The 14,982-nt window shown below is 35.4% G+C and overlaps 1 protein-coding gene across 2 annotated transcripts in view; it reads right to left on the bottom strand.

Moving 5' to 3' along the window:
• Window positions 1-8,427: 8,427 nt before the first annotated feature.
• LOC149084778 (grainyhead-like protein 1 homolog) overlaps window positions 8,428-14,982 on the bottom strand; it is a 203,733-nt gene continuing 197,178 nt past the window's right edge. For both annotated transcript variants that reach the window (XM_089232525.1, XM_089232526.1), the window contains exon 17: window positions 8,428-13,681. In XM_089232525.1, coding sequence (XP_089088651.1) covers window positions 13,564-13,681 — 118 coding nt within the window. In that variant the 3' untranslated portion in view covers window positions 8,428-13,563. The remainder of the gene's footprint in view (window positions 13,682-14,982) is intronic.

Raw genomic sequence — 14,982 nt, 5'->3', positions numbered from 1 at the left:
ATGAGATTCACCATACTAAGGCAGACATTCCACTCCACCATCATCTATCAGAGGGAAACTCTTTTTTCCCGACTTATATTCATTTTGATTGATGTATGATCACTTGTCAACATTTTTATACTGTGTTTAAAACTTCTATGTCTTATTCATGAAGAAAAGCTAATTATATAAATATAATAAAGTAAGAATTATAAGCAATATAAATATAACTAATTATATACATATATATAGTGTATATTAACTAATTATTATACATAATAGAGCTAATAAATATAAGCAACTAAAATAAATGTGTACATAATAACTGGAGGGGGAAGGAATTAGGATACCTTTGATGAAAATCCAAAATTTGCGTCGTTTTTATTTTATTTTTTTGGTTAGGAAAAATTCATTCTGTACAATCACACTTGCAGCACGATTAGGTATGGAGTTCAATTACTTAAATCAGTTCTCAAATTATTTTTAACTCTAAATTTTCAGAATCAACAATTTTGCTTTGAGAGTGGGGGGTATTTGGGCACTTTCCCTTACTAACAAAAAAAATTAATTTAGTAAGTATAACTAGGTTTAGTTTTTTTTACATTCATTGCTAAATATTCTATTGGTACAAAAAAGAGCTGCAAAAAACCCCATCGACACTGAGGAATGAGCATGTGTAACAAATTTAAAACATATAATTAAGTTAAGCACATTATATATAAGGTATTTACTAATAAACGAGTCTATAATTTCTCAGATTGATTTTTCATTTCAGAAAACCTTAGTTCCAATAATAAATTTAAAGCAAATGATTCGATGATCATCTTCTGATTCATGTAAATCCTTTTTGAGCAATTCCTAGCTAGTTGGAATGATTTTCTGCCCCCCCCCCCCGGATAGTCCACAACTGTGGTCTACCAAAATTTAACTTCCACAAATTTCATGCCTTAATATGGGAGCTATGTCAGATTTGTATTGCAATTCCTAAAAAATAATAAACTTTTGAGCACTTTCATCTCAGATTTTGCGACCCTCCCGAAGCGGCACCCCGTGTGAGTCACGTATCCCAAGAGCCGCTTCTGCGTCGTAGCAACGGAATTTTTTTTTCAAAGGATAGCCAACTGAAAGTTGGAAAACTTCAGGAAATCGTATCTACCACCACCGCGCATTAGCGGCCTAGCGGGTCCAAAACTCGGATTTTCGTGACGTGAAACTCACGACCGCATAGTGGCTTGATGACTGGATATTTATGATCGAGTTTTTACAGATTCCGTTTTTTAATTCCAACGATCTCGGAAAAATTGTATTACGATTCGAACTGGCGATTCTTTAAAAAATCGCATTTGCAATCTCGTGAAAACGAAGCGAATTTACGCGGTAAATAAGCTGTCTCTGACGTGGGTGGGTAGCCGCGAACGTACCGTAATTTCCGATATATAACCAACAGGAGGAAAACCCTCAGAAATTGGAAAATTCGGTATAATAGCCGCTCTCATTTCGGGACGCAACTTGATATTTCGTCAGCCTCATTCGTTTTTAACGTCACGACACATCATCGCGATCATGATAGACGATGAGGAGGAGGAAAAAAATAAAATAAATTGGTTCATGGGTTTTTCCCCCCTCTCCGAATTTTCTTTTTTCTTAAAACTCGGAAAGTGCGCGTTCCACGGGAAACGTGAACAAAATTTTTTATGCATCTTTTCCCGAAATTCCGGGTATTTGACGCGCAATAGCGCGTCGGCGGCATCTCTGCTGAGGGAAGGATTATCATCGAGTAAAGGGTTCACAAATAACAGGTTGTTTTTTGCATGCAGGCTCTTGGAGGTGCGCTCAACTATTAACGCTTCTAGATGAGGTTCATCGTCCCTGTCACCCCCCCCCCCTCTCTGGAACCGTACCGAAAGTAACTGAACATTGTTCGCGATGGGCCAACAAAAATTTCCACTTCCGAATTTTCGCACATGCGTCAAATGGCCGATTTGACTATCAAGAGGCCGAATGGACACTCGCGATTTGGCGAACTCAATCTTTGCTTTATTCGCCAAATGAAATATTTTATCGCGATTTGGCGCAATGGCGATCGGCAGCGCGAACCCTGCCAGGGGTGCACAACTTTTTGTGTCCACGGGCCGGTATTTGTGCGGTATTTGTGCCATTCGCGGGCCAAAAACGTGTATATGAAGAGTGATCATATCCCCGTAATTTTTTGCTGTCCCAACTATTTTATAAAAAAAATGTCCCGTTATTTCCCTTATTTTCAACACGGTTCAGTTGAATTTTTGAAATCAAGAATTGAGATTATTTTCATGACTTATAAATTATAGTAATTTTTTATTACTATTATTTTTTGTTATCGTCATATAAAAATAACTCACATATTTGTCAAAAATGTTTTTTTTAAAAACTACATTTTCATCCGTTGCGACTTGCAGTAACCCTCTATTTCCCGTCATTGGCGATTTTTTAGTGATAGTTCCAACTTTACTTGTCTTTGACAACTTTTTCTGGCTGTTATTGGCATCTTTACTTACTTTTGATAATTTTTCGGATGTAATTGACTTTATTTGCATTTGAAAATTTTTTTTGGATGTAATTTGCAACTTCATTGGCATTCGATAATTTTTAGCGGTAATTGGCAATGCCCCGTATGGATGCCAATTTCTCGCATTATTATGAAGGAAATGTGGTCATGCATTTATCGTGCTGTATGTATTGCTCTTTCTGTACCGAAACCTTTCGCAGTCCGGACTGAATCCTTGGCGAGCAGCATTTTGCCCGTGGGCTAGAGGTGCATCCACACACACGCACATGCCATTAATACAAATTATTAATAAGTCGTATAAATCTCGTTTTGATCTCAGTTGGAAACTAGAAACGACTTTTTCTGTGATGAATACTAACTCATGCATATATGACCCAGTGTCGGTGTATCGCACTATCTTTTGTTACAGCGTATGGGTAATTTGCCTGTTGTGACTTCTGATTTTGCATTTGTATTATAAATATACGTATCATCAAGAAAACCAGCCTGGAATCCAAGCATAAAAAAATAATCTAACTAGACTATTCCACAAAGTACGAAAGACGGGATACCAAGTGGAGTTGGATGAAGTTCGGAAAGAAAAAATTCCCATGCCTCTGTGGAGAATCGAACCACTAATCTCTCACACAATCCGGGGAGTGCTCTTATCATTGATTTACAGAGGACCAACATTTTCTTCCCTTGTGAGAGGTTGGTGGTTCGATTCCCCACAGAGGCATATGAATTTTCTTTTCGAACTTCATTCATCTCCGCTTCGTATCCAGTCTTTTCGTACTTTGTTCATTTTCGTCGAATTTCTGCGTCAAAAAAACAAAACAAAGGTAAAATGCATTTGATTGAAAAAAAGAAAGTAAAAACATTTTATACGGTCAAAGAATGCTTGAGAAGCTATTTACACTTCTTTATGCGAGTGAACTTTAACCACAAAAGTGAAAGTATATTAGCCCATTTTTTCGCATATAACTGGATCGATGCTATATTGCAACATTATCGAAAACACTCCATGCACATACCCTCATATCATCATACCGGGTGTTTCACGAAGGACCCTCCCTTTCTCACTTTGAAAATAAATATCTCGGAAACGGTGATAGAAGTATGAAACCAGTGGCATGTTTGTTAAAAAACCGTAAGAATCCGATACAGAAACAGCAAAAGTTTAGTTACAAATTGCGCCGATAGATGGCGCCGCATGTGGCATTACCATAAGTAGGCTGTACATATAGTGGGTAATGCAGGCAGCCCTCGTTGCATTCACATAAAAACCGATTCAAAATGTGTACTGTCGTTGTCGTTCAGCTCGAACTGGTATCGCGTGCCGGCATTGAATCTTATACGGAAACATGTGTAAGGGTGCGATTATAGTGCACGCGTGTTTCCGATTCTAGAAACCCGCGTTGTCTCCGATTGATTAAAAACCCGAATTTCAAGCTAAAAAAGTTGAAATTCGGGGTTTTTAACCAATCGGATACGACGCGGTGGAAACCCGCGTCCACTATAATCACACCCTAATGTCTTCCGCAGGATTCTGTACGTGCTGGATGGCGTAATTCCGGATTCAGCTGCAAGTCCGCGGACAGATTTATTCGTATGACGCTACATAACTGCAGCAAGTGTCGTTGCATTTTCAGGCGTAACGACGCATCGTCCACGTTGCCTGTCTGTTGAAATTTTTTGAATAGCTCACGAATTGTTTTCCCATCTGGGCCTTTTGCGACTTGAAGTCGCGTTTGAAAACGTCTCCTTGGGGTGATTTAATCGGTGGTCCTCCAACACAATAAACATACGTTCTACCGTGGAATACATCACTTCCGGAATTTCTTTCACTATACGCTAATAGCGATCACGTTTCAACAGCGAAATCTTCGATGAAAACTAATCGTTCTCGGCGTCCGAGCTCTCTTTATAGAGATCAGTAATACCGCCTGCGGCGCCATCTATCGGCGAAATTTGTAACTAAAATGTTCATTTCTGTATCAGATTCTTGCGGTTTTTTTTTAACAAACATACCACATCATACTTCTAATCTATCACCGTTTCCGAGTTATTTATTTTCAAAGTTAGGGGTACTTCGTGAAACACCCGGTATCACTAATATTTTTTCTAATAAATAAAAAGTTTAATAAATATTAAATTTAAGTTTTTTCTAATATCATTATATAGGTTTTGGCGTGTAATATAGGACCTACAATATACAGGGTGTCCCAGAACTCTGCTGCAAATCAGAGGAGTGATAGTTGACAGACAAACATTTTTACGAATGGAACCCAAAGTCGCAACTCAATTTTAATACATGGGGATAAGTGCGTTACCGCACTTCATAAGTCGCCAAAATATGGCAATCTTACATTATGAAGAGTGACAGGAAAATTGTTTCCGAACCGATTGTTGCCACTAAGGGGAAAAAAATTTTCTTAGATTCATAGACGAGATTTCGAAAAAAGAAGTTAACGGTAATGATGTGTGTTTTGGGAGAAAATATTTCTCCGGCAACTTTTTTCGCAGTTGTGAAATGCAATACATTCCGGTTGGACGAAGTATATCTGAGATCTCAGTGTCCCACCTGCAATGTGTGAATTTTTTAAACATTCATCATTTTGGATTATCTGATCTAATAACTGAAGTATTCTTTTATAGCTTTCATGTATAATACAGGCTAAACTTATAAGCTAGCAGTAACCTTATCACCCAGTTTCATGTTGTAAACTGGATACTTTTTTTGCAAACGAGATTAAAAACTTTTTGAATGATTATATTTAGAAATTAATTTTTTAACCATGTAAACAGATTTCCTAGATTTATATTAAAAGTGTACTGAATTTTTTAACACCTATACCAGTATTGGTATATTATAGTATTGGTATATTGGCCAGTATATTACTTTCTACACTGGAGCATTTTCGGAAGATTTGGGAAAAAAATGAGGGCATTGTTTAATTAATTAGACGCTTCGAAAAAAAAATTGAGCTACGCCACTAGAGAGCAAGAAGTTAGAAATCTTTCTCAAGAATTATCGGCCACGTTCTAAGGGTCTGAACTCACGCCCATTCTCACCATTGTAAAGCTGCCTAAAATAATTTAGGCTTACATGTAATTGCCTTGTCCAGGTACGTTACAGTATGCCATAAATTTCTATCTATAGAAGAGAGGCTCGCCTTTACCCTGGGCGGAACGAAGAACTTGGCAAAGGTGGGGTCTTTCGGATCTCAGACCAACGTCTACTACAAATCTGCTGCCATTCTACGTATATGATATTGCGAGAACAATTACTATTTCACAATCTTTATAAGAGTACGGCTACATAATAGCTTCATTGAAAGTGGCAATTTGAAAATGCATCGATATGTAGGTAACAATGCAACAGAGATGCTCTATGAACCCACTATTAGTCATAAATCGGTATGTGAAACAGAGAAAAAGTGGTTCTCTTGCACAAATAATGCTACGAAATTAATTCACTGTTAGATATTTTAAATATGGAACCTAGATAACTAAAATGGGACTTATTTATGATTTCTCCAGATTTATAGTACAGTAGTATTGTCAATATTGACGCTGACTAAGGCCGGGGTTACACTATAAAAAGTTTGATAAAATTATTTTATAAAATTTAAAAAATATAACCAATAAGACTATCGGTTGAATTTGCGCGAATGTAACCGGTACGATTATTGGTTGCATTTTTTAAATTATGTAAAAGAACTTTTATCAAACTTTTACAGTGTAATCCTGGCCTTACAGAAATTCCTCATCATTAGGCAAGGATTACACTATAAAATTTTTATAAAAGATTTTATAAATCTTGAAAAATGCTACGAATAAGCGCATCGGTTACATCCGAGCAAATGAAAAAACCACCAACAACCACATTGTTTACAAGTTTTGCAAAAGATTTTTTATCAAACTTTTGTAGTGTAATCCAGGTCTTAGGCCGGTATTACACAATAAAAGTTTGATAAAATCCCTTTTATAAAACTTGGAAAATCCAACCAATAAGATTATTGGTTACATCCTAGAAAATGTAACCGGTGACCTTATTGGTTGCATTTTTCAAGTTTTATAAAAGGACTTTTACCAAACTTTTATAGTGTAATACCGGCCTTAGACATAGTAACGTAAACTGGAGTTGAGAGAGACGTTGGTTTATCAGGAAATAATTTGACGTTAATTTTGGTGAAAAGAAATTCGATGCCAAATAAAGTACGCAATTGGTCGTAAAGTATATAATTTGTCGTTAAGTTTCATTAACGTGTTTATCATTACATCATGGACACTATAAAATCATGATAATACTTAGTGTCATTTGGTCTTCATCATCGGAAGAGTCACATGCACTCCAAAATGGATTATGAGGATGCTTTATACTTACCAGTGGTTTATTTTATACAGGGTGATTCAAAACACAACGTACAAACTTTTAGGGGAGGTAGAAAACACAAAAGTAAAAACAGAATCACATAGGAATGTGTATATATTGTTTACAATTTTTGTTAATTGCATTTTTAATTGGGTTGCTATATTTTTGAAATATACATGACATCCATATTTTTATGGGCATCTTTTTCTCAGCCACCTCGTTGGACATTTTGCCTGTTGTGGCGTTGGTTTTGTATAGGAATGGATGACCGGAAACCCCAACCTCATCAGGTGGAGGGTAAACGAAGATGCAAAAATGACAAGCCAATAAGGGGTGAAAAAACTCTTAATTTAGCGATACTTTACACGAGGACAGTGCGTGTACACGCAAAGGTTCACAACAAGTGCTCTAAGTTCTTACCATTCAGTTATGCAAAAAATTGATTGTTTTGTGTTTCTTCTACCTCTCCTAAAAGTTTGTACGTTGAGTTTTGAATCACCCTGTATATAAAGTAACTTTGTCCTTCAGTCACAATCCCTTTACTGGATGTCTTCATGTTTGCTTTTAGCTATGACCAATGTTTAGTTCTTTAGAGTTTTACCCTAGCCCAAAAAAATCGATTCCAAATATTTTCACGATTTCTGAATTTTTCATTAATTTTGAAATTTTTTCATGAAATATAAAAACCCATTAATTTTATTTAAAACGAGAGTATATTTTTCAGTTTCCGTAAGTGTTTATGACTTTTAGAACGACTACCCCCAAAACTCTGGAGTTGACTGATTATAATATAAACTCGGGCTTGAACCAATGCACAAGTGAAATTGACTTTTTTTTTTTGAAATAACACAACTTTTTTCCAAGATAAAAAAAATTGATCATTTTCTGCACACGAGGGCTAATTAGACCGGGAACTACAATTTAATGCCGATTCCGAACACGGCAGCCTTTTTTTATACTCACCGAGAGGTTGGTGCGCTAATACCTCCGTGTGGGACTCTGCGGTCATTTCGCCGTTTGTTGTACTCGTGTCAGGAAAGTATCTGACAAGGACGAACTCGTGACACCTCTAAACATCATGACAGGTGTTTTTGTATCATAGTGAGGGAAACAAAAGCGATGGGTGGAGTAAATTTTCTTGTGGGGGGAGTTATCAGCTCTCAACCGGAAAAAAAGACTTTCTTGAAAATAGGTGACAATTTGCGAAGGTTTCGCAATTCAAAATGTGGCAGTTATAATTCGGATCAGGAAATTTTAAAAATCGCTTAAAGGGTTAACGCGGGAAAGAAAAAAAATGCATTTCAGCATTTCATTGAAAGAGGAGTGAGAAAATAAACATGGGGCGGTTAATGACCAAACTAATCAAATGAAGCGAGGTCAAATTACCGGGTTCGGAACCCTTCAAGCCCTATTTGTATATAAAAGCCTCGTATGTTATTAAAACTCCTAAGAATTTGAGGTCTTTTTTGACTGGGAGCGAACCTCATTCGCCAATCTGTTAACACGTCACTGAAGTTTGTTCGACATAATATTAAGAAACAACGCATGAAAAATAATAAAAATTTATTTAGACATTTCCAAAAAAAATTCTTCCACCACACAAAATGCATCAGACTATTTTACATAAGGCACATAAAGGAGGGTGGTCTCCACATAATTTCAAATGTTTGGCAATGTTTATCTTTTTAAAGATATGTTGGACCAAAATGTCCCGGATAGTATGAGCCGTAGCAAATCAAATTTTTGCTTATATGCGTATGGTGAAAGTATGAGGCGCACAACTTAGTTGAAAATTACAACCACCAGTGTTGAACAACTAGAGAGCAGATACTCGAATTCACGGGATGGTAATGTTATTCGGAAACGTGTCCTTCAGCCAACGATGATAGGTGCTCGTTAAGATACCTCATCGTTTTAGAACGCCGGCCATAAAAGTAAAAAAAAATGATTACAATTCTGGGCTGTTAAGAAGTTGGACCATGGCCTAAAAGAAGTTAAAAAAAACGAATTTCATAGACCGTGGCCTAACAGCCAAGAAGTTGTATATATTTAAGTAACATTACCAAGAAAAAATGTGTCAAATCATTAAAAAAAAATAGGTGAAATTAAATTTACAGGAAGCACAAACAATTACAAGAATCACTATTGTATAAAGATCACCAACAGATAATGTTACATTAAAAATACATCTGGTAGAAAAATAAATTGCGAGATAATTTCAATCGTAATTATTGTGTATGAAAAATACATGTAACGTGAAGTCCACAAAAACAATCAACAAAGAAGTTCTTGCATGAATTGCCAAGTTTTTTACTCTCTCGGAATTAGTGGATACAATAAATTTTGAATATGCATAAAAAAGTCTAATATATTTTTTTTTCAATTAATCGGAACTCGTAATCGATTTAAATAATGTTTTAAAAACGTAAATTATTAAAAGAGCAGAATACACTAATCAGCCAATCAATCTTAGAAAACCAGGAAATGCGTACATAACTAATGTTTTGCATTTTTTTTATTAATTTACTTATTTGTCATTACGAATTATTTTTTTTGTTCACAGATTAGAACACTCGATATAGATTCATTTTTTTAACTCCATTTCAACTTGAGATAAAAGCCTTGTTCAATAATACTGACGAGGATTTACCACTTAAAATTGCGTCCTGGATGGTTTTTTTGTTAAATTTTAATTTGGTTATTTTGAAAATAAAACATGTTGGACATGGGGAAAAAACAATTTTAACCCAAAAAAATCGAAATAAAAACGTAATAAAACTAAAACGGTCCTCGTGCAACTCCCCCTTCAGTAGAAAGAAGAAATTGGTGTGATAAACCTTGAACTAATAATAATAATTATCATTACGAAGAATTTCTTGCAAGGAAAGGGGGTCCCAAGGTGTCATTCTCAAAAAATTATGAAGAAATTTAAGTACACACATACAAACGAAAAATTAGCGGTGGAGCGCAATTATCAAAGCCGCAAAAAATTATTAAATGTAACAACAATTAATTGGCTATTCATCGTCTCTCGCGGTTCTTTTAGCGATATATATATAAAAAACTTCTTTCACTCTCACACACTATCTCCTTTCTCGCCGCTCCTCTCTACCAGAAAGTAGTAGTTTCTCTTTTTTTCTCTCTTTGTGCTGCACCTGAATATGTGTTGTTTGAATGAAGTCACGTTACGGCACTATGGGGGGGGGGGGGTTGCGGGTTTTTTAAATTCATTCTTGGTCTCTATTCCCGTTCAAAATACTAATATTTACAATTTTTTGAGTGACCCATAATTACTTTGGATTTTTTTTTATTTTTGTGCATATTTAAAAGAGTGGAATCAGTGGCAATTTTTTCAAAACTTTATGAAGATGTCACCTAGGGACCCTTTCCTTGTTAGTCCAAAGCCGGATACACACCCACATCTTCAATTGGTGTAAAAACCGGTTTTGAGGTGTGGCTAGTACAGGGCAGGGGCTATTTTAATATTCGATTTTGTAAAGCCACCCCTTCAAAACCGGTTTTGCGCATCTTAAAATTAGGTTGTGGGGCGGGTGTGGACCCGGCTTGAGAATAAAGCTCAGACCATGCGCTCGCGCAAGTTCTACTCGATGAAACGTTTAACGTAGGTTTAGCATTCGTTTCCGTCATATGAAATTGAACCTTGGCAAAGATTTCATATCTTATCCACAATAGCCTTTGTAAACACATTCGGGATGATACTTGCTCAAATAATAATTATTTTGTCACCCATGGATACTTTTATAAAACCGAGGGCTAGTTAGTGTCAGCATCTCGCTTTGATGAGATATTTTTTAAAAATTTCTCCATTTCCTTTCAATTTTTTTAAAAGTTTTGAGAGAGTAAATTAATGTTTTTCATTAGATACGTTTTGGGCCGTATTTAAATATGAGATCAATTATTTACGCATTTTCAAACTGAATCTTCGTGTACCAGTTTGAAGATTTATGAGTATATGGAGCAAGGCATCTTGTCATCTACACAGCCATTTTTTTCACTCTGCAAATACGAAACACTAAAAAAGTGAAAACACGAGAGATAGTATAGAACAAACGTATAAAAACAAATATGATAAAGCACAAATCATCGATTATATGAATATGAAATCACCCTTCGAAAGATAAAAAAAAAATATAACGAAGAACATAACGTCACTTATCATATGTATGTGTGACTATCACAATCACGTTTTTTATGGCAACAAAACACAAAAATATTTAGTGACTCGTTGTGGTTTGCATCAACGAGTATAATCGTCAACATGACTCGTTGACGGAAACATCAACCATCAACAAAACATAGATATATCATTCGTACACATCTAGCATACGTTTCAAAGGTGGCTTGGAAGACCAGAATGCGTAAAATAATGAAAAGTAGGAAAAACCAACGTTACGAAGGGGGAAAATATAGTTAATGCAAACATAAGCGAAGATTCAGATCAACGGTCACCGACAAGCACACACATTAAAGCGCGAGAAATGAAAGGAAAAAAACGATTTTTCTTTTATAACGCTATTCAGAAAAAAACATATTGACGCATACATAATACACACAGAACATTCCCGAATACCAATAATCCTTATTCCAAATCCAGAGGAACAGCCATAACTTTCTGGTGACAGGATGACGTCGAAACTGTGCGACGTGATTCTACGAAACAATTACATTATTTTTTTGCAATATTGAATGAAATGCTGTTGAGAAGACGCGGCTGTCTTCACGGAGCTGTTAATCGCCATGGATGACTTTCTACTCTTATAATTACTGTTATCAGTTTATTAGGAAATTGCATCCAAATTAGACAGTCGGAAGTTGCACTACTTTCCTCAGTGTTTAATGAGAGAATGAAAATGTCTCTCTCGATGGGTAAAAGTTCTATGATCTCACAGAAAACACCGGATGTCAAAAATAATGTTCTAGAAACACAAACGTGACGCGATAAGATTCCTTTTAGCACATTAACCGCTACAAAAGAAAACTTGAATGCTGAGAAATTAGATCATCTTTCACAAACACATTGACAAGCAAAATATTTACGTGCATTTGAAAATGCTTAAACAGTATATATATATATATGTATTTTTTTGTGTATATATATATGTATAGATTACAAAATATATATTATAATACACACAAAAACATCAGAATCATAAAAAAAATATTGCATTTTACAGTTTAAAGAACAAACTGAAGCGAAAAAAAAGACTTCATTTAGAAATCTGTTTCAAACAACATATAAGTATATAAATATATTTTATATATCTATATATAAATCTCTATTTCACACTAGCTTTCGTATAAAATTTCTTCAATCGCAAACATTATCGACGCATATTTGATTGCCTTTCATAAAGCTACAATTTGATTCAGTCGACTTTGCTATTTTGCTACCATAAATTAAACAAAATGCTTTGAGACATACATATAAGAAAATATATAGTGTTTTTGCATTACAAAAATATCTGGAGCCAATATCTCGCACTAATGTAAAATAAATCTACAAAAATAATTATTTACACTGTCATCCTTTGGTTGAATTATGCGAACAAATTTGAATCCGAAATGAAAACGTTACGTACGGTATATATTAAAGAAAATTTTACATTTTCTAAAAGTGACCATTTGTATAAAAACATTTCTCACGTACAAAATTTCAAAATCTTAACTTGACTGGTGGAAATTAATACTGTGAATTAAGACATCAAACATATCTATTCCAGATTTTGCCAGTTTTTTTCGGGCTGAGAGAGTCCGGTGGCAGAGTTCTGACGTTCATTCATTCAAACAACATAATATTTAGAAGTTATTCACCCCAATTGGCAACATCAATAACATGTGTACACATTTTCGTTGAAACATAAACGATATTTTCTAAATTTCTTCTACCAATTTACTTGTAGTGCTAATATAGTCTTAGTTATCGCAGAATAATCCTGGTATTCCAAATATACCATATTCAGCTCCTTATTCCACCGGAAAAATTAAGGATTGAAAACAACGATGATCAAGATAATGTGAATCCTCACTCATAACATTTTATCATCAAAATTTTGGGATTTATAATGAGACTTTAAATCAGTTTGAAAAAATTTCAAAACTATTCTTGTAATATTAATTATTAATGTTGATGAAAATGTGGCATATTAACATTTATTATGGCTTGACAACAATTTATTGCTATCTGAAATGTTTCAATCGTATAACCTAATAAGTAATTCTGGAAGATCGAAACAAATCCTTGTTACTTGGGATGTGGAATTTACCATTTATTGTCGGCTTAGTTTTTTCAATTAGATTTTTTGGCATTTAATGGGGCACACACCATCGATTAGATTATTCTATTCAATTTCATGAAATAACAATCATTTATCCTGCTTTTTCAAAACAACGAAGGATTACCAACATTTCATTAAGTTGTTATTACATCCTTGAACACTGGTTACAACTTGAAAGCTCGAGTGAAAATGATAGATGATTGGTGAATCAGTGAGCTTCATTGACGAGTGGGCGAAAAATACCAAAAAAAAAAAACAAAAAAAAAAAAAACGAAAAACACAAAAAACTCATTTGAAAGCATTTAGAGCTACAAGTTCAGAAATAGTTGGCCGTGAAACATTGCTTCTTGAAATAGCGGCCACTCATTTTTTTTCGTGGGACGGAGCTAAAGCTCAATCAGTGTGATATCGCACGAGTCTTCTCCGACTTTGCTCAGCTCAATTACGCAAGTATCTTCGTTGCTGTAATGTTTGATGATGTCATCGTCGATCTGAATGGTAACTCTGGAAAAAAAATGTCATTAATTAAAAATCTTATTTTTGATTCAAAATATTTCATGTAGTTTTTATCTCTATTAAGTACAGGTTTTTGGGAAAAACAATTTGGGCAATATGCTGTTGAACCAGCAGAGTTAAATCTTAAAAAGTGGTATTATTGTTACATATAGAAGATGAAAGGAAAAACATCAGAAAAAAAGAACAGTTTCCCATTCTTTTTCCCCCCGTTCTAATATTTTTTTCACTCGGCTCGGGGAGAGAAGAAAAACAATATTGCTGAAGTGAAGGAAAAGAAAAGGTTTTTTTTTCCGTTTACGAGAGAAGAGTGGGAACGTCATTTTTTTCCATCTCGTCCCTGTGCGTTGAGCAATTAACGCAGCAATGACAAAGCGGAATTGCTCAGATTTGATTACCCTAGTTTCGTGGTTTGAGAGGTTTTTTTGGCCACGGAACACTCTTGTTTAATTAGTGCCCTCCCCCATACATCCCGAACATCTTGAGAGAATGCAATAAAAATCTCCCTTATGATGTTCTAACAACCGGAATAACGCCAAACTTGGTAAAAGGGCTAATGACAAGGGAAGAAGGATTTTGCGAGAAAAGATGGAGTTCGAAATTTCGCTGAAAGTGGAAAATATGGCGCTGTTAGTCTACACAGCCGGCAATTTGCATAAAGCGCAGATAAGAATTCAAAACGCAAGCTCGTGCCTACTTAGGCGACAGTTGCACTTGTAATTTGGGCCATAAAGACATTAGTAAAGGTACGGAAAGACATTTCGTGGACCAGCTCAGCTCAACATGCGTCTTACGTTATGACAGGCTATGTTACTTGTGAAATTGTTTTGTCAAGGAAAGAGACTTTTCTGTATGGTATGCCGAGGTAAACTCGGAAAGAAAAGTCGTCTGGTGTTTGTCGGGAAATATTGGATTGCATTATCTTCACCAGTGCAATGTGGCGACCGCTCTTCGCGTGTTTAGAAATCGTCACAACCGATGTAAAAGCCCTCTATCAATTATTACTTTGTAAGATATGATTGAGAAGTTTGAAGAAGCAGGCTCGTTTACAGTTCCTCTTGGCAGAAGATGGAAACTGGTGTGTGTTAGAACAGACAATTACAGATGTTGCAACTGTGGCAGTTGACGGCACACAGGAGATGAGACCATTGTTGGTACTAGCAGCTGCCGGTGATATTGCGCAGAGGATGGCATAAAGACATTGAACAATGGTCACATTGAAGTTGGTCGATGTCCTCACTGGGGTAATGTGATGAATAAAGCTTTTCAAGTTTCACTACAATTAGATCTTT

This window comes from Pholcus phalangioides, unplaced genomic scaffold (assembly GCF_987345545.1).
Source record: "Pholcus phalangioides strain wild (caught in Gottingen) unplaced genomic scaffold, Ppha-v1.0 ptg000007l_1, whole genome shotgun sequence".
In the NCBI taxonomy this organism is placed as follows: Eukaryota; Metazoa; Arthropoda; class Arachnida; order Araneae; family Pholcidae; genus Pholcus; species Pholcus phalangioides.
This window is presented reverse-complemented; position numbering and strand designations above follow the sequence as displayed.